Source organism: Salvelinus namaycush, chromosome 7 (genome assembly GCF_016432855.1).
Source record: "Salvelinus namaycush isolate Seneca chromosome 7, SaNama_1.0, whole genome shotgun sequence".
NCBI lineage: Eukaryota > Metazoa > Chordata > Actinopteri > Salmoniformes > Salmonidae > Salvelinus > Salvelinus namaycush.
The window spans coordinates 3930536-3950532 of NC_052313.1; the positions used below are offsets into that span (position 1 = coordinate 3930536).

A 19997-nucleotide genomic window follows, 5' to 3' on the forward strand; every position below is an offset into this window, starting at 1 on the left:
AAATTCTCTAAACGAAGTTGGAGGCAGCTTATGGTAGAGAAATGAACATTCAATTATCTGGCAACAGCTCTGGTGGACATTCGTGCAGTCAGCATGCCAATTACACGCTCCCTCAAAACTTGAGACATCTGTGGCATTGTGTTGTGTGACAAAACTTCACATTTTAGAGTGGCCTTTTATTGTCCCCAGCACAACGTGCACCTGTGTAATGATCACGCTGTTTAATCAGCTTCTTGATATGCCACACCTGTCAGGTGGATGAATTATCTTGGCAAAAGAGAAATGCTCACTAACAGGGATGTAAACAAATGTATGCACAAAATGTGAGAGAAACCAACACTTTACATATTGGGTTTATATTTTTGTTCAGTGTATATGTGTAATATAGCCATGCCCATGTTTGATATAGGCACACGTAGCACAACCTAGAGTCACATTAAAAGGATAAACAAACAGACCTATAGCCTAAAAAATAAAACCCAACAACTCAATGTTCACAGCAAATGATGTAGACTAATTAATGACAATGCATCAATTTAAAGCCTCTATGAAGTACAAAATAGCGTACCATTATGTCTTAAAATGTTCAAATTGGTTTTACAGAGAAAAATACATGCTGCTGCGTGTAAAACGAAACACGTTTTTTGTTCGACTATTTCCGCCGGGTTCGATTATTTCCGCCAAGCTCTCAAGTCCCTCCATTTTGTTGTATGTTGTTTGTGCTGTTGGCAAGAGAAGTGCAAAAAAAAACTGTGTCGTTTATAACGATATTCTAGCAATGGACGGGTATGTATTGGCCATCTATGTGTTGTTCATGAACGATTCATCATGCGCGGCAATATTTAGTTGATTCAATTCGAGTAGCTTGCTTACCTCACCCTAGCTTGGTTTTTATTTAAGCTAAGGGTCGCTAGCTAACGTTACGTTAGCTTGGCTAGCTAACGTTAGCTAACTCCTGGCTGGGCATGTGAACTGCCAGACGGCGATGGCAAGTTAGCTTTAGTTAGATAACTAAAAGTATATTTTGCTTTTGTAACTGTTAAGAAACCAGCTAATAAATTGACTGGGCAATCACGTTCAGCTAACGTGAGTTAACTAGCTAGCTCAAGCTAGTCTTAAGAAATGAGGACCACTCAAGCATGACAAAGTGTGTCGTCACTTGTCCGGTGATCATTAATTTTATCCTTTGTTGATCGGAATTGTAGCTAGCGTAAGCTATCCACTCACAAAGCTATCAACACCGTTAAACTACAAAATCCCTGGCTAACGTGCATTGCCATACAGGTTACCCATTTTATATGTGTAACTAGGAGTTCACTAGCTAACGTATGCGCTGGTGTGGAGAGAGAGAAACGTTTGTCACTGGTGGTTTTCTTTTTGCATGTAGCCACGACACTAACGTTAGCCTGCTAGCTAACTTCCTTAGCTACTAGCTAGTTGAACTCCAGATAAGTAAAGAAGCAGCGGCATGCTGCTATAATTGTGGAACGATTTGGCTTAACGAGGTAGCTAATCATTCTGTTCCCTCTCTTTTTCAGTATGGGAGATGTTGCAGTTGGTGTGAAGGTAAGCTTCAGCCCAATGCCCTCTCTATGGCAAGTAGCCTGGTGGTTAGAGCGTTGGGCCAGTAACCGAAAGGTTGCTGGCTCGAATCTCCGGAGCGGACAAGGTACAAATCTGTCGTTCTGCCACTGAACCAGGCAGTTAGCCCACTGTTCCCCGGTAGGCCGTGATTGTAAAATAAGAACTTGCCTAGTTAAATAAAGGTAAAATATGTATATATTTATTTATGGCAAAGGTTATAGCTAGTTATAGCTATGAAATTCCCTTTCATTGCTATGGCAAAAAAAAAAAAAAAATCTTACCCAGTTGAGTTGTTACATTAGGCTACATCAGATTAATGTATCTCACGCTGGTCAAGGTTTGCCTCCATCCAGTTTTTCGACCCCTAGAGTATTTTATGGGCAGATGCCTGACACACAACTCAAATTTACCTCTCTCCCATTGACAACAATTGTTTAAAAAGTTGTGCTTTCAAGTCAGGATCTGGGCATAGACCTACTGGTATGAGTACAGAATCCTAAATGTAACTTAATACTGTTGAGAGAGTATGTAGTATCGGGTCCAAAAAATACAGCTACATTTCAAGTCCTCATTTCTAGCTTTCATGATATTAGAACAACAGTAACTAAATAGGAACAACATAAGTCGAATCTGTTTAGGGAGAAACTTGTTCTCTTATAAATGCTTGGTGATCCTGTACCCTTCCAACTTGATTCGTGTCCAATAACCCTTGTTCCATCTGGTTCAAAACAAAGGTAACTTCCTCTAATGGAAATACTCTTTATAACAAACCTGGGCTTTGCCTCTGTGTTTATTTCATCAATGTTTCACGTCCAAAATAAAGTTTGCTTTGAGAAGCGTTCCTTTCAGCTACATTCCCAGCCCTGGTGTGAATTAGCCTTGGCCTAGTTGTCACGTTTTTAAGCTAGACAACTTACTAAAATGTATTTGTGGACTCTGGCCTTACAGAGTTTATTGCGTCTATACATTTTGTTAGAGAGAAAGAACATTTCAGACAAAAATAGAAAAAAGCTTAAGACCCAGGCCTGTTAGATGGGTCTCTAATGGCTCCAGGCATAGCATTGCTGTCCCGTCTGTCAGTTTTAGCAGGACTCTGAGCGCGTCAGCCACCAACTGCAGCCCAGCGGACAGACGCTTACTGCAGCCCAGCGGACAGACGGCTCAGAGCCTTCTGGGATTTCCCAGATGAAATGACATGTCTGACATCTTGAGACTCCATGAGATTAAGCTGACTGACACTAGAACAAAAAAAAAACGAGGCGACTCTTTCTGGTTTTATGTCCCCCCTCTGTTTTCTCTGACTGTCCAGAGAGAGATCTGTATTTCATTGTCGTCTTTCAGGGGCTCTGCTTGCTCTCAATTTCTTTCTTTCTCTCTCTCTCCCACTTTCTCTCTTTCTCTTATTCTCTTTCTCTTATTCTCTCCCTCCCACTTTCTCTCTTTCTCTCCCTCTTTCTCTCTTTGTTTTCTTTCTCCAGAGAGGATCAGATGAGTTGATGTCAACCAGTGTCTACAACAGTGGATCTGAAATGAGCAGTATCAGTGGTAAGTTTGGGGTCCCCCCCCCCAGCCCTCTCTGAAGAGATATTTGCATAAGTAATTTGACCGTGTTCCAACGGCATTCAAATAAGTCAAAGGATTAATGAATGTTTGAAGTAGAACGGCTGTATTGGTCAATGTCTTCCTCGCGGCAGGTGTTTCGGTATGTGTAGGTGGACACACGCTAGCATGTGACTGAAATAGAGATGTGGTGCATTTCAATAGGCTAGATCTCTTCAGAACATGGCTGTAATGTCTTAGAGGAACTATAGTAAGGTATTTAAAAAAAAAAAAAAACATTTTAACAGGCAAGTCAGTTAAGAACAAATTCTTTTTTACAATGACAGCCTAGGAACAGTGTAACCCACTGTTCCTAGGCTGTCATTGTAAAAAATAATTTGTTCTTAACTTCCTTGTTCAGGGGCAGAACGACAGATTTTTACCTTGTCAGCTCAGGGATTCGATCCAGCAACCTTTCGGTTATTGGCCCAACGCTCTAACCACTAAGCTACCTGCCGCCGGGGCTGAAGAGAATGAAGCCTGACACGGGTTGACTGGGAAAAGTTTCTGTATTAATGTAACTTGAAATCCTCAACAAAACATTAGGAGCACCTGCTCTTTCTATGACATAGACTGACCAGGTGAATCCAGGTGTAAGCTATGATCTCTTATTGATGTCACCTGTGAAATCTATTTCAATCAGTGTAGATGAAGAGGACAAGACGTGTTAAAGAAGGATTTTTAAGGCTTGAGACAATTGAGACATTGTGTATGTGTGCCATTCAGAGGGTGAACGGGCAAGACAAAAGTTAAGTGCCTTTGAACGGGGTATGGTAGTAGGTGCCAGGTGCACCGGTTTGAGTGTGTCAAGAACTGCAACGCTGCTGGGTTTTTCATGCTCAACCGTTTCCAGTGTGTATCAAGAATGGTCCACCACCCAAAGGACATTCAGCCAAGTTGACACAACTGTGGGAAGTATTTAAAACAACATGGGTCAGCATCCCTGTGAAACGGCTTTCGACACCTTGTAGAGTCCATGCCCTGATGAATTGAGGCTGTTCTGCGGGCAAAAGAGGGGGGGGGGTTCCTAATGTTTTGTACACTCAGTGTATATTGCATTCAGATGCCAAATATAGTATTATACTTTAAATGTTTGAGAAACACTAATACTGAAGTTTAGGTATGACATGTTCGTCCATCGTAAGAGGATGGAGTCTAGTGGTGTTCATTCCGTGCTCCTCTTTAGTTAGTGGGTGTTTTGTGCTTTCTGAGGGGTGGCTTTAGAGCAGGATTGGGACAATAAAAGCTGTGTCTTCTATCTAGATGTTACAGCCAATGGGAGCGACAGTAAATCCAATGGGAGCGACAGTAAAAAGCTGAGAGTGGAAGACCGGATGGAGGCCCCTCCCTCTCGTGTGCTGCACATCAGAAAACTGCCCAATGAAACTTCAGAATCGGAGGTCATTGCCCTGGGGTTACCTTTCGGGAAGGTCACAAATATCCTGACGCTTAAGGGGAAAAACCAGGTGAGTGTGCCCAGATAGAGGAACAGGCAATCAGCAATCTATACGAAAAATAAGCCTACAATGGGAGGAATTTTTGTATGTAGGTCAATGAGTGTCAAAATTGGTTAATACAAAATGTAATTGCTAATTTGCTACGTGAGTTCTATTTGATCTAATAGAAGTTACGTAATGGTTAGGTTGTTACAAATGCACTGATATAAGGGAACATGTGGCATTTTGTGATTGGGGAGAGGGCGAGGCAGGGAGGGTTGAGGAGGAGGAGGCTTGAAACGCAGGGTATCTTGTTATGTATTAGGTCCACACAGTTATACTTATGTCTTAACTTCTGAAAGTTAACGTTGGACTAACAAGCTTGTATGCAGAGTGGCACCAGAATTAAAATTAAAAACATATATTTTTGTAGTTAATAAATCCAATTTAAATGTTACCTTTTATTTAACTAGGCAAGTCAGTTGAGAACACATTCTTATTTACAATTACGGCCAAACCCGGACAACGCTGGGCCAATTGTGCGCCGCCCTATAGGACACCCGATCATGGCCAGTTGTTGATACAGCTGGAATTTGAACCAGGGTGTCTGTAGTGGCGCCTCTAGCACTGAGATGCAGTGCCGTAGACAGCTGTGCCACTCGGGAGCCCAATCATGTCTTCTCTAATAAAAAATCTCTACCTAATTTCTGAATCAAGTAATGTCAGTAGGCTACAGTAGCATGTGCTTCGGAGGGGCAGGTAGCCTACACAGGCACAAACACTGGCAAAGATTTTTAGCTGGCAGGCAGATGCTGGAATATCTATCTTAGTGACAGAGTAAGGGCTTTGCACAGGCACTATGTTGTTGTTAACTGGTTCCCATGCTTTTAGAATAAAGGTTCTGTTCCGTAACAGTGTAGATCACTTTCGTTCCTGGTTCTGATTCTGTTCGTTGACAAATGTATTTTTCTGTTCTCTTCCTTGAACCGGTTCCAACTCCTGCTTGAAAGAGGAGATGGCCTCAATGGCGCTGCCCCAGCTGTCACGGACACTAATATGGCACAGTAACAAAGATACTATGGCCTGTAGTTCACATACGTATCTGCCCTCTCATTGGCTAGAATGGTCCCACCTGATCTCGCCTGCCTTCCATCTTTGAGGACATCGTTTTCCATTGTTAGAGCGGTCAGTCGACTGTCCTGTCAATTTAATAGACGATCTTTGGCCCAGAATAATACAGCAGCCAATTTAGATTGTGTTCTCTGTCAGGGGCTTGCCAAAGATTGAATGTGTATCTTTGAAGGAGTAGGCTATGGTCGGTTGGCCCTTTGTCCTTTCTTGTGTGACCTCTTGTCTGATTCATAATTGCCTGTGTTTTAATCCATTTGTATTCCTTGTCACAAGGATTTAAAAAAACATTGGCTGTGTTTGTTTGTCTGACATGAATGTCATGTTTACAATTTTGTTGCATTAATCGCCATGTTTTCTTCGTTTATGTCCCACTCCCTGTCTATAAAGTATTTTATGATACCAGGGTTCCAGACTGCTACCATTTAATCACATTTTGCCACCCTTTGACTTGGCTTAGCAAGTAAAACATTTTTTTTAGGAGGCTAAACCATAATTTGGTCAAACCGTAAAGTACATTATCCACATGATTCCTGTGATGAGTGTCTACCTGCCCCTGGTACCCGTTTCCTACTGATGCAGTCGCGCAAACCGCTCTTAGTTCCCAGGCGGGGGGAAATGCTCTCGGAGAAAGAAAAGCGTTTGGATTGTATAACAAAATTGCCTGAAAAACACAGCTCTCCTGTTGTCACAGTTGAAGAAAGGAGCTTATTAGTTTTCTGTTGGTATCAATACTTTTTTCTTCTTCTCTGCTTTCAATTTTGAGCTCAATAGCAACTATCTTACAACCAAGATATTTGATATGGCTTTGAGATACGGAGCGAGCGAACTGCGCATTTGGTCTTTGCGATTTCATAGGCCTTCATTGAGTGGTAGACGACAACAGCAATATTCTTTTAGACATGAACAAAATGTATTGTTAGCTTAATACATGGCTACTAGCAGTGGCTATTATAGTTAGTTAGCCATCTAGCTAATGTGATTGAGTTATTCCGGTGGAGAATTATCTCTAAAATTAATTACAATATGATATTAGTGCACATAAAGATGTAGGGAAATTCATTTTATTGAACATTCCCAAAAATATAAAAATAGGAGTAAAATATTATAAAAATATACAAAACACTTTTTGGAGGGTGTGACCAAATCGTAGGCTGGTGCCTCCAACTGGAAAAACTTGGTGCCACCAGGGGAAAATGTTAGTCTGGATCCTTGGCTACAGACATGGTACAGTTTCATTGAACTGTATCATAAGACTTCATAGGATGCCATTGGGTATGTAGCCTAACAGAAGACTAAATGCTGTTTCTATCTATTGGTCTTCAGGCTTTCTTGGAGCTGGGGACAGAGGAAGCAGCAATAACCATGATCAACTACTACTCTACTGTGACACCGCATGTTCGGAACGTCCCCGTATTCATCCAGTATTCCAACCACAAAGAACTCAAAACAGATAGTGGAAACCAGCGGGCCCAGGCCGTCCTGCAGGCGGTGTCAGCGGTCCAAGGAGGAGGTACTCCTACGTCAGGCTCCATTGCGGATCTAACCGCTGCATCAAGCCCTGTGCTCAGAATAATCATTGACAACATGTTCTACCCAGTCACTCTGGATGTGCTGCAGCAGGTAACCTACATTCACTATGTATTTTTAGTTTTTCTAATAGGTTTGTCAGAGTCAGATGCCAGAATGCAATATAAAATAAAAAAATATTGTGATTATCCTCCATTTTGTACAGACGTGATCCGAATCAATGGCGCTGTCCTGGATGGCAGCCGTTTTGCAAGCTCCGACCAAACTTTGCTATTTGTGATTATTTTTGCTTCTTTTTGCTTTATTTTCATGCACTATTAAATGTATGCACTATTAATTCTTACAACCGACAATAACTTTTGAACATCAGACCAGCAGTTACTTACTCCATATCCGGCTTCAACTTCTACTCATCTTCCCTGGGCTCTCTGTAATTCCGACCCAATTTTCAGGCTACCCAAGCGGAAACGTCGGCTTTAGAGGCAAAAGGGGGTGGAGAATCCTGGTGAGATTAAGGCAAAGGTAAAACCAGCCACCTCTGCCCCCCCCCCAATCCGCTGGCCAACATACAGTCACTCGACAATAAAATGGACGACCTCCGATCGCAGATTTGCTACCAACAAGACTCAGGACTCTCCACATCGACAGGCCTGCAGTGGAGCAGGTCGAGAGCTTCGAGTTCCTTGGTGTCCAAATCACTAAAGACTTAAAATGGCCCAAAGAAGACGCAACAGCATTAAGAACAAATAAAATGGGCCCTCAAATTCCTCTGTACCATTTGAGAGCATTTTGACTGGCTGCATCACTGCCTGGTATGGCAATGGCACCGCCCTCGATTGCATGGTTCCACAGAGGGTGGTGTGGACATCCCAGTACATCACTTGGGCCGAGCTCACTGCCATCCAGGACATCTATATCAGGAGGTGTGGTAAAAACCGGACAGGGGAGATCACGTGACTCAACCTACACAAGTGACGCACCCCTCCTAGGGACGGCATGGAAGAGCACCAGTAAGCCAGTGACTCAGCCCCTGTAATAGGGTTAGAGGCAGAGAGGGGAACCGGCCAGGCAGAGACGGTGCCATGCCATTCACATTGTTATTGATTATTGCACTGTTGGGTTTTGAGTTTGCATGAAAGGCATTTCACTGTACTTGTCACTTGCATGTGACATAACAACTTGACTACCACCTCCTGCCCTTTCATCTCATTACAAAATGATGATTTTTAGCAGCAGTTTCATATTACATCTGATAGTTATACATCAGCTATTTCGTAGAGGTTGTATTTTCAATATTTTTGTATTGCTGCTGTTTGTTTTTTGGGGGGTCAGATCTTCTCAAAGTTCGGCACGGTCATGAAGATAATCACATTCACCAAGAACAATCAGTTCCAGGCTCTGCTGCAGTTCAACGACCCACCGACCGCCCAGCAAGCCAAAATAGTGAGTGGGACTTTTCATCGTTCATTATCAATTTGTTATGTACTGAGTTTTATAATTTGTATAGTTGCTGTTTTGCAAAGATTTTCGGTTATACTTCACTTATCATTACATATGGCAAATAAACTCAAGTGGAATCGTTCCATTGTTCCTCAGGCCCTGGATGGTCAGAACATCTACAACTCGTGCTGTACGCTCCGCATCGATTACTCCAAGCTGGTCAACCTGAACGTCAAGTACAACAACGACAAGAGCCGTGACTACACCCGGCCAGAGCTCCCCGCCGGGGATGGACAGCCTGCCATGGACCCCAACATGGCTGCTGCCTTCCAAGGCAAGGACTCCAACTCTCTGCTCGGTAAGATCCCAGGTAGACCCCCTCCTCTCTGCTCGGTAAGATCCCAGGTAGACCCCCCCCCCTCTCTGCTCGGTAAGATCCCAGGTAGACCCCCCCCCCCCCTCTCTGCTCGGTAAGATCCCAGGTAGACCCCCTCCTCTCTGCTCGGTAAGATCCCAGGTAGACCCCCCCCCCCCCCCCTCTCTGCTCGGTAAGATCCCAGGTAGACCCCCCCCCTCTCTGCTCGGTAAGATCCCAGGTAGACCCCCCCCTCTCTGCTCGGTAAGATCCCAGGTAGACCCCCCCCCCTCTCTGCTCGGTAAGATCCCAGGTAGACCCCCCCCCCCCCCCCCTCTCTGCTCGGTAAGATCCCAGGTAGACCCCCTCCTTTCTGCTCGGTAAGATCCCAGGTAGACCCCCTCCTTTCTGCTCGGTAAGATCCCAGGTAGACCCCCTCCTCTCTGCTCGGTAAGATCCCAGGTAGACACCCCCCTTTCTGCTCGGTAAGATCCCAGGTAGACACCCCCCCCCCCTTCTCTGCTCGGTAAGATCCCAGGTAGACCCCCCCCCCCTCTCTCTGCTCGGTGAGATCCCAGGTAGACCCCCTCTCTCTGCTCGGTAAGATCCCAGGTAGACCCCCCCCCCCCTCCTCTCTGCTCGGTAAGATCCCAGGTAGACCCCCCCTCTCTGCTCGGTATGATCCCAGGTAGACACCCCCCCCCCCTCCTCTCTGCTCGGTAAGATCCCAGGTAGACCCCCCCTCTCTGCTCGGTAAGATCCCAGGTAGACCCCCCCCTCTCTGCTCGGTAAGATCCCAGGTAGACCCCCCCTCTCTGCTCGGTAAGATCCCAGGTAGACCCCCCCTCTCTGCTCGGTAAGATCCCAGGTAGCCCCCCCCCCTCTGCTCGGTAAGATCCCGGGTAGACCCCCCCTCTCTGCTTGGTAAGATCCCAGGTAGACCCCCTCTCTCTGCTTGGTAAGATCCCGGGTAGACCCCCTCTCTCTGCTCGGTAAGATCCCGGGTAGACCCCCTCTCTCTGCTCGGTAAGATCGCGGGTAGACCCCCTTCCTCTGCTTGGTAAGATCGCGGGTAGATCCCCCTCCTCTGCTTGGTAAGATCGCGGGTAGATCCCCCTCCTCTGCTTGGTAAGATCGCGGGTAGATCCCCCTCTGCTTGGTAAGATTGCGGGTAGATCCCCCTCTGCTTGGTAAGATCGCGGGTAGATCCCCCTCCTCTGCTTGGTAAGATCGCGGGTAGATCCCCCTCTGCTTGGTAAGATCGCGGGTAGATCCCCCTCCTCTGCTTGGTAAGATCGCGGGTAGATCCCCCTCCTCTGCTTGGTAAGATCGCGGGTAGATCCCTCTCCTCTGCTTGGTAAGATCGCGGGTAGATCCCTCTCCTCTGCTTGGTAAGATCGCGGGTAGATCCCTCTCCTCTGCTTGGTAAGATCGCGGGTAGATCCCTCTCCTCTGCTTGGTAAGATCGCGGGTAGATCCCTCTCCTCTGCTTGGTAAGATCGCGGGTAGATCCCCCTCCTTTGCTTGGTAAGATCGCGGGTAGATCCCCCCCTCCTCTGCTTGGTAAGATCGCGGGTAGATCCCCCCCCCCTCTGCTTGGTAAGATCGCGGGTAGATCCCCCCTCCTCTGCTCGGTAAGATCGCGGGTAGATCCCCCCCTCTGCTCGGTAAGATCGCGGGTAGATCCCCTCTCTCTGCTCGGTAAGATCCCGGGTAGACCCCCCCTCTCTGCTCGGTAAGATCCCGGGTAGACCCCCCCTCTCTGCTCGGTAAGATCCCGGGTAGACCCCCCCCCCCTCTGCTCGGTAAGATCCCAGGTAGACCCCCTCTCTCTGCTTGGTAAGATCCCAGGTAGACCCCCCCTCTGCTTGGTAAGATCGCGGGTAGATCCCCCTCTGCTTGGTAAGATCGCGGGTAGATCCCCCTCTGCTTGGTAAGATCGCGGGTAGATCCCCCTCCTCTGCTTGGTAAGATCGCGGGTAGATCCCCCTTCTCTGCTTGGTAAGATCGCGGGTAGATCCCCCTTCTCTGCTTGGTAAGATTGCGGCTAGATCCCCCTTCTCTGCTTGGTAAGATCGCGGGTAGATCCCCCTCTGCTTGGTAAGATCGCGGGTAGATCCCCCTCTGCTTGGTAAGATCGCGGGTAGATCCCCCTCTGCTTGGTAAGATCGCGGGTAGATCCCTCTCCTTTGCTTGGTAAGATCGCGGGTAGATCCCCCCCTCTGTTTGGTAAGATCGCGGGTAGATCCCCCCCCTCCTCTGCTTGGTAAGATCGCGGGTAGATCCCCCTCTCTGCTTGGTAAGATCCCAGGTAGACCCCCTCTCTCTGCTTGGTAAGATCCCAGGTAGACCCCCTCTCTCTGCTCGGTAAGATCCCGGGTAGACCCCCCCTCTGCTTGGTAAGATCGAGGGTAGATCCCCCTCCTCTGCTTGGTAAGATCGAGGGTAGATCCCCCTCCTCTGCTTGGTAAGATCGAGGGTAGATCCCCCTCCTCTGCTTGGTAAGATTGCGGGTAGATCCCCCTCTGCTTGGTAAGATCGCGGGTAGATCCCCCTCTGCGTGGTAAGATCGCGGGTAGATCCCCCTCTGCGTGGTAAGATCGCGGGTAGATCCCCCTCCTCTGCTTGGTAAGATCGCGGGTAGATCCCTCTCCTCTGCTTGGTAAGATCGCGGGTAGATCCCTCTCCTTTGCTTGGTAAGATCGCGGGTAGATCCCCCCCCCTCCTCTGCTTGGTAAGATCGCGGGTAGATCCCCCCTCTGCTTGGTAAGATCGCGGGTAGATCCCCCCCCTCCTCTGCTTGGTAAGATCGCGGGTAGATCCCCCCCTCCTCTGCTTGGTAAGATCGCGGGTAGATCCCCCCCCTCCTCTGCTTGGTAAGATCGCGGGTAGATCCCCCCTCCTCTGCTTGGTAAGATCGCGGGTAGATCCCCCCTCCTCTGCTTGGTAAGATCGCGGGTAGATCCCCCCCCTCCTCTGCTTGGTAAGATCGCGGATAGATCCCCCCTCTGCTTGGTAAGATCGCGGGTAGATCCCCCCTCTTCCTCTCTGGCGTGTTCTTTGGGACTCATGGTGTCTGGAAGTTGGAAGCGTGACACTGGTTTAGGGGCCAGCTCTGCTTTTTACATCTCTGGTTCTGTGAGGTCTGTTTCTCTGCTCATGTTTGTTAACATGGTCCTTGTCTAGTGTCAGGTGGAATCACTATTACTGGACTGTCTGTACCCGTCTACCTGACTGCCAGGGAAACATTTGTTTTACCTCGCCCAGGTCTCTGGGTGGGCAGACTTTGCATATTTTCCACCTTTCTGTTGGTCCTAAAGGGAAATCTCTGCCCTCACTAGCCCAGGGTGACCTTTCTGTTGGTCCTAAAGGGAAATCTCTGCCCTCACTAGCCCAGGGTGACCTTTCTGTTGGTCCTAAAGGGAAATCTCTGCCCTCACTAGCCCAGGGTGACCTTTCTGTTGGTCCTAAAGGGAAATCGCTGCCCTCACTAGCCCAGGGTGAGCTGAATTCATCCTTGGCTCCTTCATGTTGGGTCTAATTCCTGACCCCTCTGACCTCTCCAGGTGGCCTGAGCCCGCTGAATGCTGCGGCAGCGGCGGCTGCTGCTGCAGGGAGGGTGGCTCTGTCTGGTCACTCTGGCTCCAGCGGCGTGCTCCTGGCCTCCAACCTCAACGAAGAGGTCAGTAATGATCTATCTACCCCCTCCAGACGTAGGCCAAACGCTTATCACAAACCAACACTATCTCCTCTTTCTCCATCTCTCCATATAAATGTCAAAGCCTGCCAGTGCAGACTGAGCCTCTCTCTTTCTCCTCTGTCTGCCATGTTAACACTCTAATCTCTCCTCTCTCCGCCATGTTGATCTGAAGCTGGTTAACACTCTACTCTCTCCTCTCTCTGCCATGTTGATCTGAAGCTGGTTAACACTCTACTCTCTCCTCTCTCTGCCATGTTGATCTGAAGCTGGTTAACACTCTACTCTCTCCTCTCTCTGCCATGTTGATCTGAAGCTGGTTAACACTCTACTCTCTCCTCTCTCCGCCATGTTGATATGAAGCTGGTTAACACTCTACTCTCTCCTCTCTCTGCCATGTTGAGCTGAAGCTGGTTAACACACATCTCTCCTCTTTGCCGTGTTGAGCTGAAGCTGGTTAACACACATCTCTCCTCTTTCCGCCATGTTGAGCTGAAGCTGGTTAACACACTCATCTCTCCTCTCTCCGCCATGTTGAGCTGAAGCTGGTTAACCTTTACTTAAACCTCTACCGCTTCTCTCTCCCGGATCCGGGATCCTCCTCATCAAAAAAGCTGACTAGCATAGCCTAACGCGACAGGGATATCATATAATATAATTTTCATGAAATCACAAGTCCAATACAGCAAATGAAAGATAAACATCTTGTGAATCCAGCCATCATTTCTGATTTTTAAAATGTTTTACAGCGAAAACACTATGTATTTCTATTAGCTAACCACAATAGCAAAAGACTCAACCGCATATTTTCACCAATTTTCTACCGCATAGGTAGCTATCACAAAACCAACCAAATAGAGATATTAGTCACTAACCAAGAAACAACTTCATCAGATGACAGTCTTATAACATGTTATACAATAAATTTGTTTTGTTTGAAAATGTGCATATTTGAGGTATAAATCATAGTTTTACATTGCAGCTACCATCAAAAATATCACCAAAGCAGCCAGAATAATTACAGAGAGCAACGTGAAATACCTAAATACTCATTATAAAACATTTATGAAAAATACATGGTGTACAGCAAATGAAAGACAAACATCTTGTGAATCCAGCCAATATTTCTGATTTTTTTAAGTGTTACACAGCGAAAACACAACATATATTTCTATTAGCTCACTACAATAGCCAAACACACAATGCCATTTACTCCCTGCCAAAATAGCTTTCACAAAGCCGACAAAATAGAGATAAAATGAATCACTAACCTTGAACAACTTCATCAGATGACAGTCTTATAACATCATGTTATACAATACATTTATGTTTTGTTCGAAAATGTGCATATTTAGAGCTGCAAATCGTGGTTATACATTGTGAATACGTAGCAACAATTCACCAAAATCTCCAGAGATATTTTGGACAGTCACCTAATCTAACCAAAGAACTCATCATAAACTTTACTAAAAAATACATGTTGTACAGCAAATGAAAGATACACTGGTTCTTAATGCAACTGCTGTGTTAGATTTTTTAAAATAACTTTACTACAACATACAAAATGCATTATTGTGAGACAGCGCTCACCTATTCTCCGCCGAGTTGGAGTCAAAACATATTACACAGAAATACGAAATAACATCATAAATTGTCTTACTTTTGCTGAGCTTCCATCAGAATGTTGTACAAGGAGTCCTATTTCCAGAATAAATCGTTGTTTGGTTTTAGAATGTCCTTTTCTTCTGTCGAATTAGCAACTTTGGCTAGCCATGTGGCGCGAACATGCCCATCATCTCTTGGCGCAAAGAACGAAAAATTCCAAAAGTCCCAATAAACGTTGCATAAACTGATCAAACTCGGTTGAAAAATCCACTACTTTATGATGTTTTTCTCATATGTATCAAATAAAATCAGAGCCGGAGCAATTCGCCGTGTATACCAAACGCTTTTCAGAAGACAATGTCGAGGTCCCCCGCGCGCCGTCGAAAACAAACAAAATACCGGACCTGTCACTCCAAAAGCTCTTATTCGGCCTCAGATCAAGCTAGACACCCCATTCAACCTTCCACTGCCTGTTGACATCTAGTGGAAGGCGTATGAAGTGCATACATATCGATAAATAAAAGCCAGTTGAATAGGCAGGCCCTGAAACAGAGCCTCGTTTTCAGATTTTTCACTTCCTGTATGGAAGTTTGCTGCCAAATGAGTTCTGTTTTACTCACAGATATAATTCAAACAGTTTTAGAAACTTCTGAGTGTTTTCTATCCAATAGTAATAATAATATGCATATTGTATGATCTAGAACAGAGTACGAGGCCGTTTAATTTGGGCACGATTTTTCCCAAAGTGAAAACAGCGCCCCCCTATTCACAAGAAGTTAACACACTCATCTCTCCTCTCTGCCATGTTGAGCTGAAGCTGGTTAACTCTCTCCTCTCTGCCATGTTGAGCTGAAGCTGGTTAACTCTCATCTCTCCTCTCTGCCGTGTTGAGCTGAAGCTGGTTAACACTCTACTCTCTCTGACATGTTAACACACTCATCTCTCCTCTCTGCCGTGTTGAGCTGAAGCTGGTTAACTCATCTCTCCTCTCTCTGTCATGTTGAGCTGAAGCTGGTTAACTCTCATCTCTCCTCTCTGCCGTGTTGAGCTGAAGCTGGTTAACACTACTCTCTCCGACATGTTAACACACTCATCTCTCCTCTCTGCCATGTTGAGCTGAAGCTGGTTAACTCTCTCCTCTCTGCCATGTTGAGCTGAAGCTGGTTAACTCTCATCTCTCCTCTCTGCCGTGTTGAGCTGAAGCTGGTTAACACTCTACTCTCTCCGACATGTTAACACACTCATCTCTCCTCTCTGTCATGTTGAGCTGAAGCTGGTTAACTCTCATCTCTCCTCTCTGCCGTGTTGAGCTGAAGCTGGTTAACACTACTCTCTCCGACATGTTAACACACTCATCTCTCCTCTTTGCCGTGTTGAGCTGAAGCTGGTTAACTCATCTCTCCTCTCTCTGTCATGTTGAGCTGAAGCTGGTTAACTCTCCTCTCTGCCATGTTGAGCTGAAGCTGGTTAACTCTTCCCTCTCTGCCATGTTGAGTTGAAGCTGGTTAACTCTCCTCTCTGTCATGTTGAGCTGAAGCTGGTTAACTCTCCTCTCTGCCATGTTGAGCTGAAGCTGGTTAACTCTTCCCTCTCTGCCATGTTGAGTTGAAGCTGGTTAACTCTCCTATTCTCTCTTTCTCCTTTTGCTGTACTGTACTGAGATGTAACTGTCTCTCTCTCCTCTCCTGACTTTACCTCTCTGTCTCTGGGGAGGACCCCGTATTTCAGATACTTTGACTTGCAGTTATTGTTTTTGGGGCCCCACACCCTGTTGACATGTATGTCTGTGGGGTCAAACATGATCTATGGATGCCATAGTGCTTCCAGGTGGTTTCATGTCTGTTCTTGCATGTGGATGATACTAACCAGAGTTTTGACTGCTTCCTACTAGTTATCTTCATTTCATACCCTTTACTACACACCGAATGATCCTGGACTTCATGCGCTAGCCTATCGCATGCCTTTTTTGTTTCTTCATTGCTAGGCTATAACTCGTATGATTTTGACATTGACTGTACCTTACCCGTGTTTGTCAAGGGGATGATTTACATTTGGCCCAGTTTATTTGCTTGTTTAGTTGTGATAAAGTACATGAACCAGTCAGTCTGACCAAACTCCTGCATCATTTCCTGTGTACTGACCTGTATTTTAATTTGTCTCCCTCCCTTACTTTGTTTTTTACATTTGCATTTTCCTTCCCTCTCTCTCTCTCTCTCTCTCTCCCCACATACTTACCCTTCATCTCTCTCTCCCCATACCTACCCACCCACCCTTCATCCCTCTCTCTCTCCCTCCCCAACTACCTACTCTTCATCCCTCACTCCCTCCCTCCCCAACTACCTGCTCTTCATCCCTCACTCTCTCCCTCCCCACCTACCTACCCTCTCGCGCTCTCTCCCTACCTACCTGCCCTTCATCCCTCTCTCGCGCTCTCTCCCCACCTACCTACCCTTCATCCCTCCCCCCTCTCGCGCTATCTCGCTCCTCCATCCATCCCTCCATCTCTATAACCCCCTGCTCATGCTTGGTGCTTGAACAAAACCTGTTCCATCGGAACCAACCTTTATCCCCAAATTAACTGCCTTGAACCATACTCCATGACCACCTTCACCATTCTACGGGAAACCACCCTCCTCCGTTCTGGATGATCTGTCCATCTCCGCTCTCTACCTCCGCTCCGCTCCGACTCTTCTACCTGTCTTCCTGTCTTCTGCTGCTTGCTCTCTTCTCTTCTAAAGATGGTTACGCCCCAAAGTCTGTTTACTCTCTTCGGTATGTTGTCGTTAGCTTTCTGTTGCTTATTTCTGTTCTAAAGAGACGTTCACTTTTTATTTTGTTCTTTTCCATATTGCACTAATTGTTTTGACTTGTAGTTTTTTGTTGTTGTTTGTTGTTGCTCCTCTGTTACATTTGGTTTGGTTCTCTGTCTCTCTTTGGCTATCGAAATTGACCCATCAATAGATTTGTGTTAATGCATGGTACATTGATTTGGCATAGCCTGTACAGTAGTTTAATTAGCCAAACATGTCATTAACTTATCTGTTTATGGGGATGTCTCAATCTGTCCTTAACACACACCTCTTGTCAACATCTCTTCAAATGTTAATTCTGATGAATGATCTCTAGCCTACATTCAGACTCTCTCTATCTAGCCTCTTACTCTGTCTCTGCCTTGCCTAAACTTTCCCTCTATCTCAAGTGCTAAAGTGTTTCCTCACTGTCTCCTCTTCCTCCTCTTCCTCGCCCTCCTCTCGTCTGCTCATGACTTTAACCTAGGGGTGTATGGTGATGCCCAGAGGGTGAAGATCCTCTACAATAAGAAAGACAGTGCTCTGATACAGATGGCTGATGCCAACCAAGCCCAGCTAGGTAAGGCCTCGGCCCCGGCTAGGTAAGGCCACGGCCCCGGCTAGGTAAGGCCTCGGCCCCGGCTAGGTAAGGCCTCGGCCCCGGCTAGGTAGCATGGTCCTCCTCCATTGTCATGTTTATTGACTGATAAAAAGGACATCTCCCCAGATTTATTTAGTGTCTAGTTGATTGATTGTTCCATTCTTTTTGAAGTAGATTCTCTCCTAAATGCGGGGGGGTGGGGGGGGGGGGTGATTGTCTTGGGACACAATTACTGCTGTATTAAAAACTCACTCGGTACAAATGAAATGCTTCCAGCTATGAGTCACCTGAATGGGCAGAAGATGCATGGGAAAGCCATCAGGGTGGCTCTGTCTAAGCACACCTCGGTGCAGCTGCCCAGGGATGGACTGGATGACCAGGGCCTCACCAAAGACTTCACTAACTCGCCCCTACACCGCTTCAAGAAGCCCGGCTCCAAGAACTTTCAGAACATTTTCCCTCCCACCACTACTCTTCACCTCTCCAACATCCCGTAAGTCTACCACATGGCCCCTACACTACACACTGATCTAAGAACAGTTTTGTATTAACTCATAATGGTTATTGTTAGGATTTGGACATGGTAAACACCTCCTGTGTCTAGTGTATTCCCCTAGACACTGATTTTAAGGACAGTTTTGTTCTTTCTCACTATGATTTGGGGAGGGTCATCTGACAATCTGACCCTGGGGAGGGTCATCTGACCCTGGGGAGGGTCATCTGGTAATCTGACCCTGGGGAAGGTCATCTGAGACAACATCTATACCTGGAAGAAAAGTTAAGGGAACTTTATCTCTAAGGGAATACACCAACAGACACAGGATCTGCTTACCATGTTCAAATCCTAACAATAACCATTATGAGCTAATACAAAACTGTTCTTAGATCAGTGAAGTCTTAGGGCTCCCGAGTGGCGCAGCGGTCTAAGGCACTGCATCTCAGTGCTAGAGGCGTCACTACAGACCCTGGTACGATTCCAGGCTGTGTCACAACCGGTCGTGACTGGGAGTCCCATAGGGCGGCGCACAATTGGCCCAGCATCGACCGGGTTTGGCCCGGGTTAGGCTGTCATTGTAAAATAAGAATTTGTTCTTAACTGATTTGACTAGTTAAAGAAAAGTTTTATGGTCTGTGTCTGGGTTGGCTGTGTCCTTAAAATGCTAAATTCACGTGTTTCCACAGAACGGACGTAACCGAGGAAGACCTCCGACTGCTGTTCTCCAACGCCGGGGGAACTGTGAACGCTTTCAAGTTCTTTCAGTACGTCTCTCTTCACCACTATATAATAACAGAACTGAGCTACGGTTGTTCTTCAATTGGTTGTGAATGAACTTGAGAATTGATTCCGACACGCCGTAGCTCTGTGGCTAGCTCCAGGGAGTGATGAGACTCGCCGAGCCTGTGTTCCTGTCCATTCTGTGGGGTGGTTGAGAGCAGAGCAGAATATACACTACATGCTGATGGAACGGTTTGCGACAGATCCAAGTTGTATTTCGATGTGTTCAACCATTCTTCTCTTCCCAGGGATCACAAAATGGCGTTGCTCCAGATGTCGACGGTGGAAGAGGCCATCCAGGGTCTGATCGACCTCCACAATTACAACATGGGTGACAACCATCACCTGAGAGTCTCCTTCTCCAAATCCACCATCTAAACCGGCATAACGATCCTCCACAACATCGCTTTCTGTTTTCCCTAGCAGATTTTGGCTGGCATTTGTTAACCCTGTTGACTCGTTCCAGACGCTTGAGGACCACATTTTGACCTTATTGTTTCTAAGTGTTATCAGTCATTCCTTCAGAGAGAACCAGAAACTCAAATCGGGGGGAAGAAATTGTTGTACTTCTATGTTTTGAGGACATTTTAACCCCTTCACCTGATTCCGACCCCTGTGTTAGTCCCATACCCCCTGATCCTGACCCCTGTGTTAACCCCCTGACCCCTGTGTTAACCCCATATCCCCTGATCCTGACCCCTGTGTTAACCCCATACCCCCTGACCCCTGTGTTAACCCCATACCCCCTGACCCCTGTGTTAACCCCATACCCCCTGACCCCTGTGTTAACCCCATACCCCCTGACCCCTGTGTTAACCCCATACCCCCTGACCCCTGTGTTAACCCCATACCCCCTGACCCCTGTGTTAACCCCATACCCCCTGACCCCTGTGTTAACCCCATACCCCCTGACCCCTGTGTTAACCCCATACCCCCTGACCCCTGTGTTAACCCCAT

At 46.6% G+C, this 19997-nt stretch overlaps 1 protein-coding gene across 2 annotated transcripts; it reads left to right on the plus strand.

The window, feature by feature from the left end:
- The first annotated feature begins 679 nt into the window (after nucleotides 1-679).
- On the plus strand, nucleotides 680-19754 carry LOC120050911 (polypyrimidine tract-binding protein 2-like). 2 transcript variants are annotated; one of them, XM_038997436.1, is made up of 13 exons: nucleotides 680-786; nucleotides 1539-1566; nucleotides 3063-3129; nucleotides 4447-4649; nucleotides 7074-7370; nucleotides 8610-8720; nucleotides 8874-9075; nucleotides 12639-12754; nucleotides 17113-17146; nucleotides 17651-17743; nucleotides 18041-18257; nucleotides 18947-19024; nucleotides 19289-19754. In XM_038997436.1, the coding sequence occupies exons 1-13, from the start codon at nucleotides 779-781 to the stop codon at nucleotides 19416-19418; spliced, it is 1584 nt and encodes a 527-aa protein (XP_038853364.1). In that variant the 5' UTR covers nucleotides 680-778; the 3' UTR covers nucleotides 19419-19754. The 2 variants fall into 2 exon arrangements, with proteins under 2 accessions (XP_038853364.1, XP_038853365.1); XM_038997437.1 differs by lacking the exon at nucleotides 17651-17743.
- The last annotated feature ends 243 nt before the right edge of the window (nucleotides 19755-19997 follow it).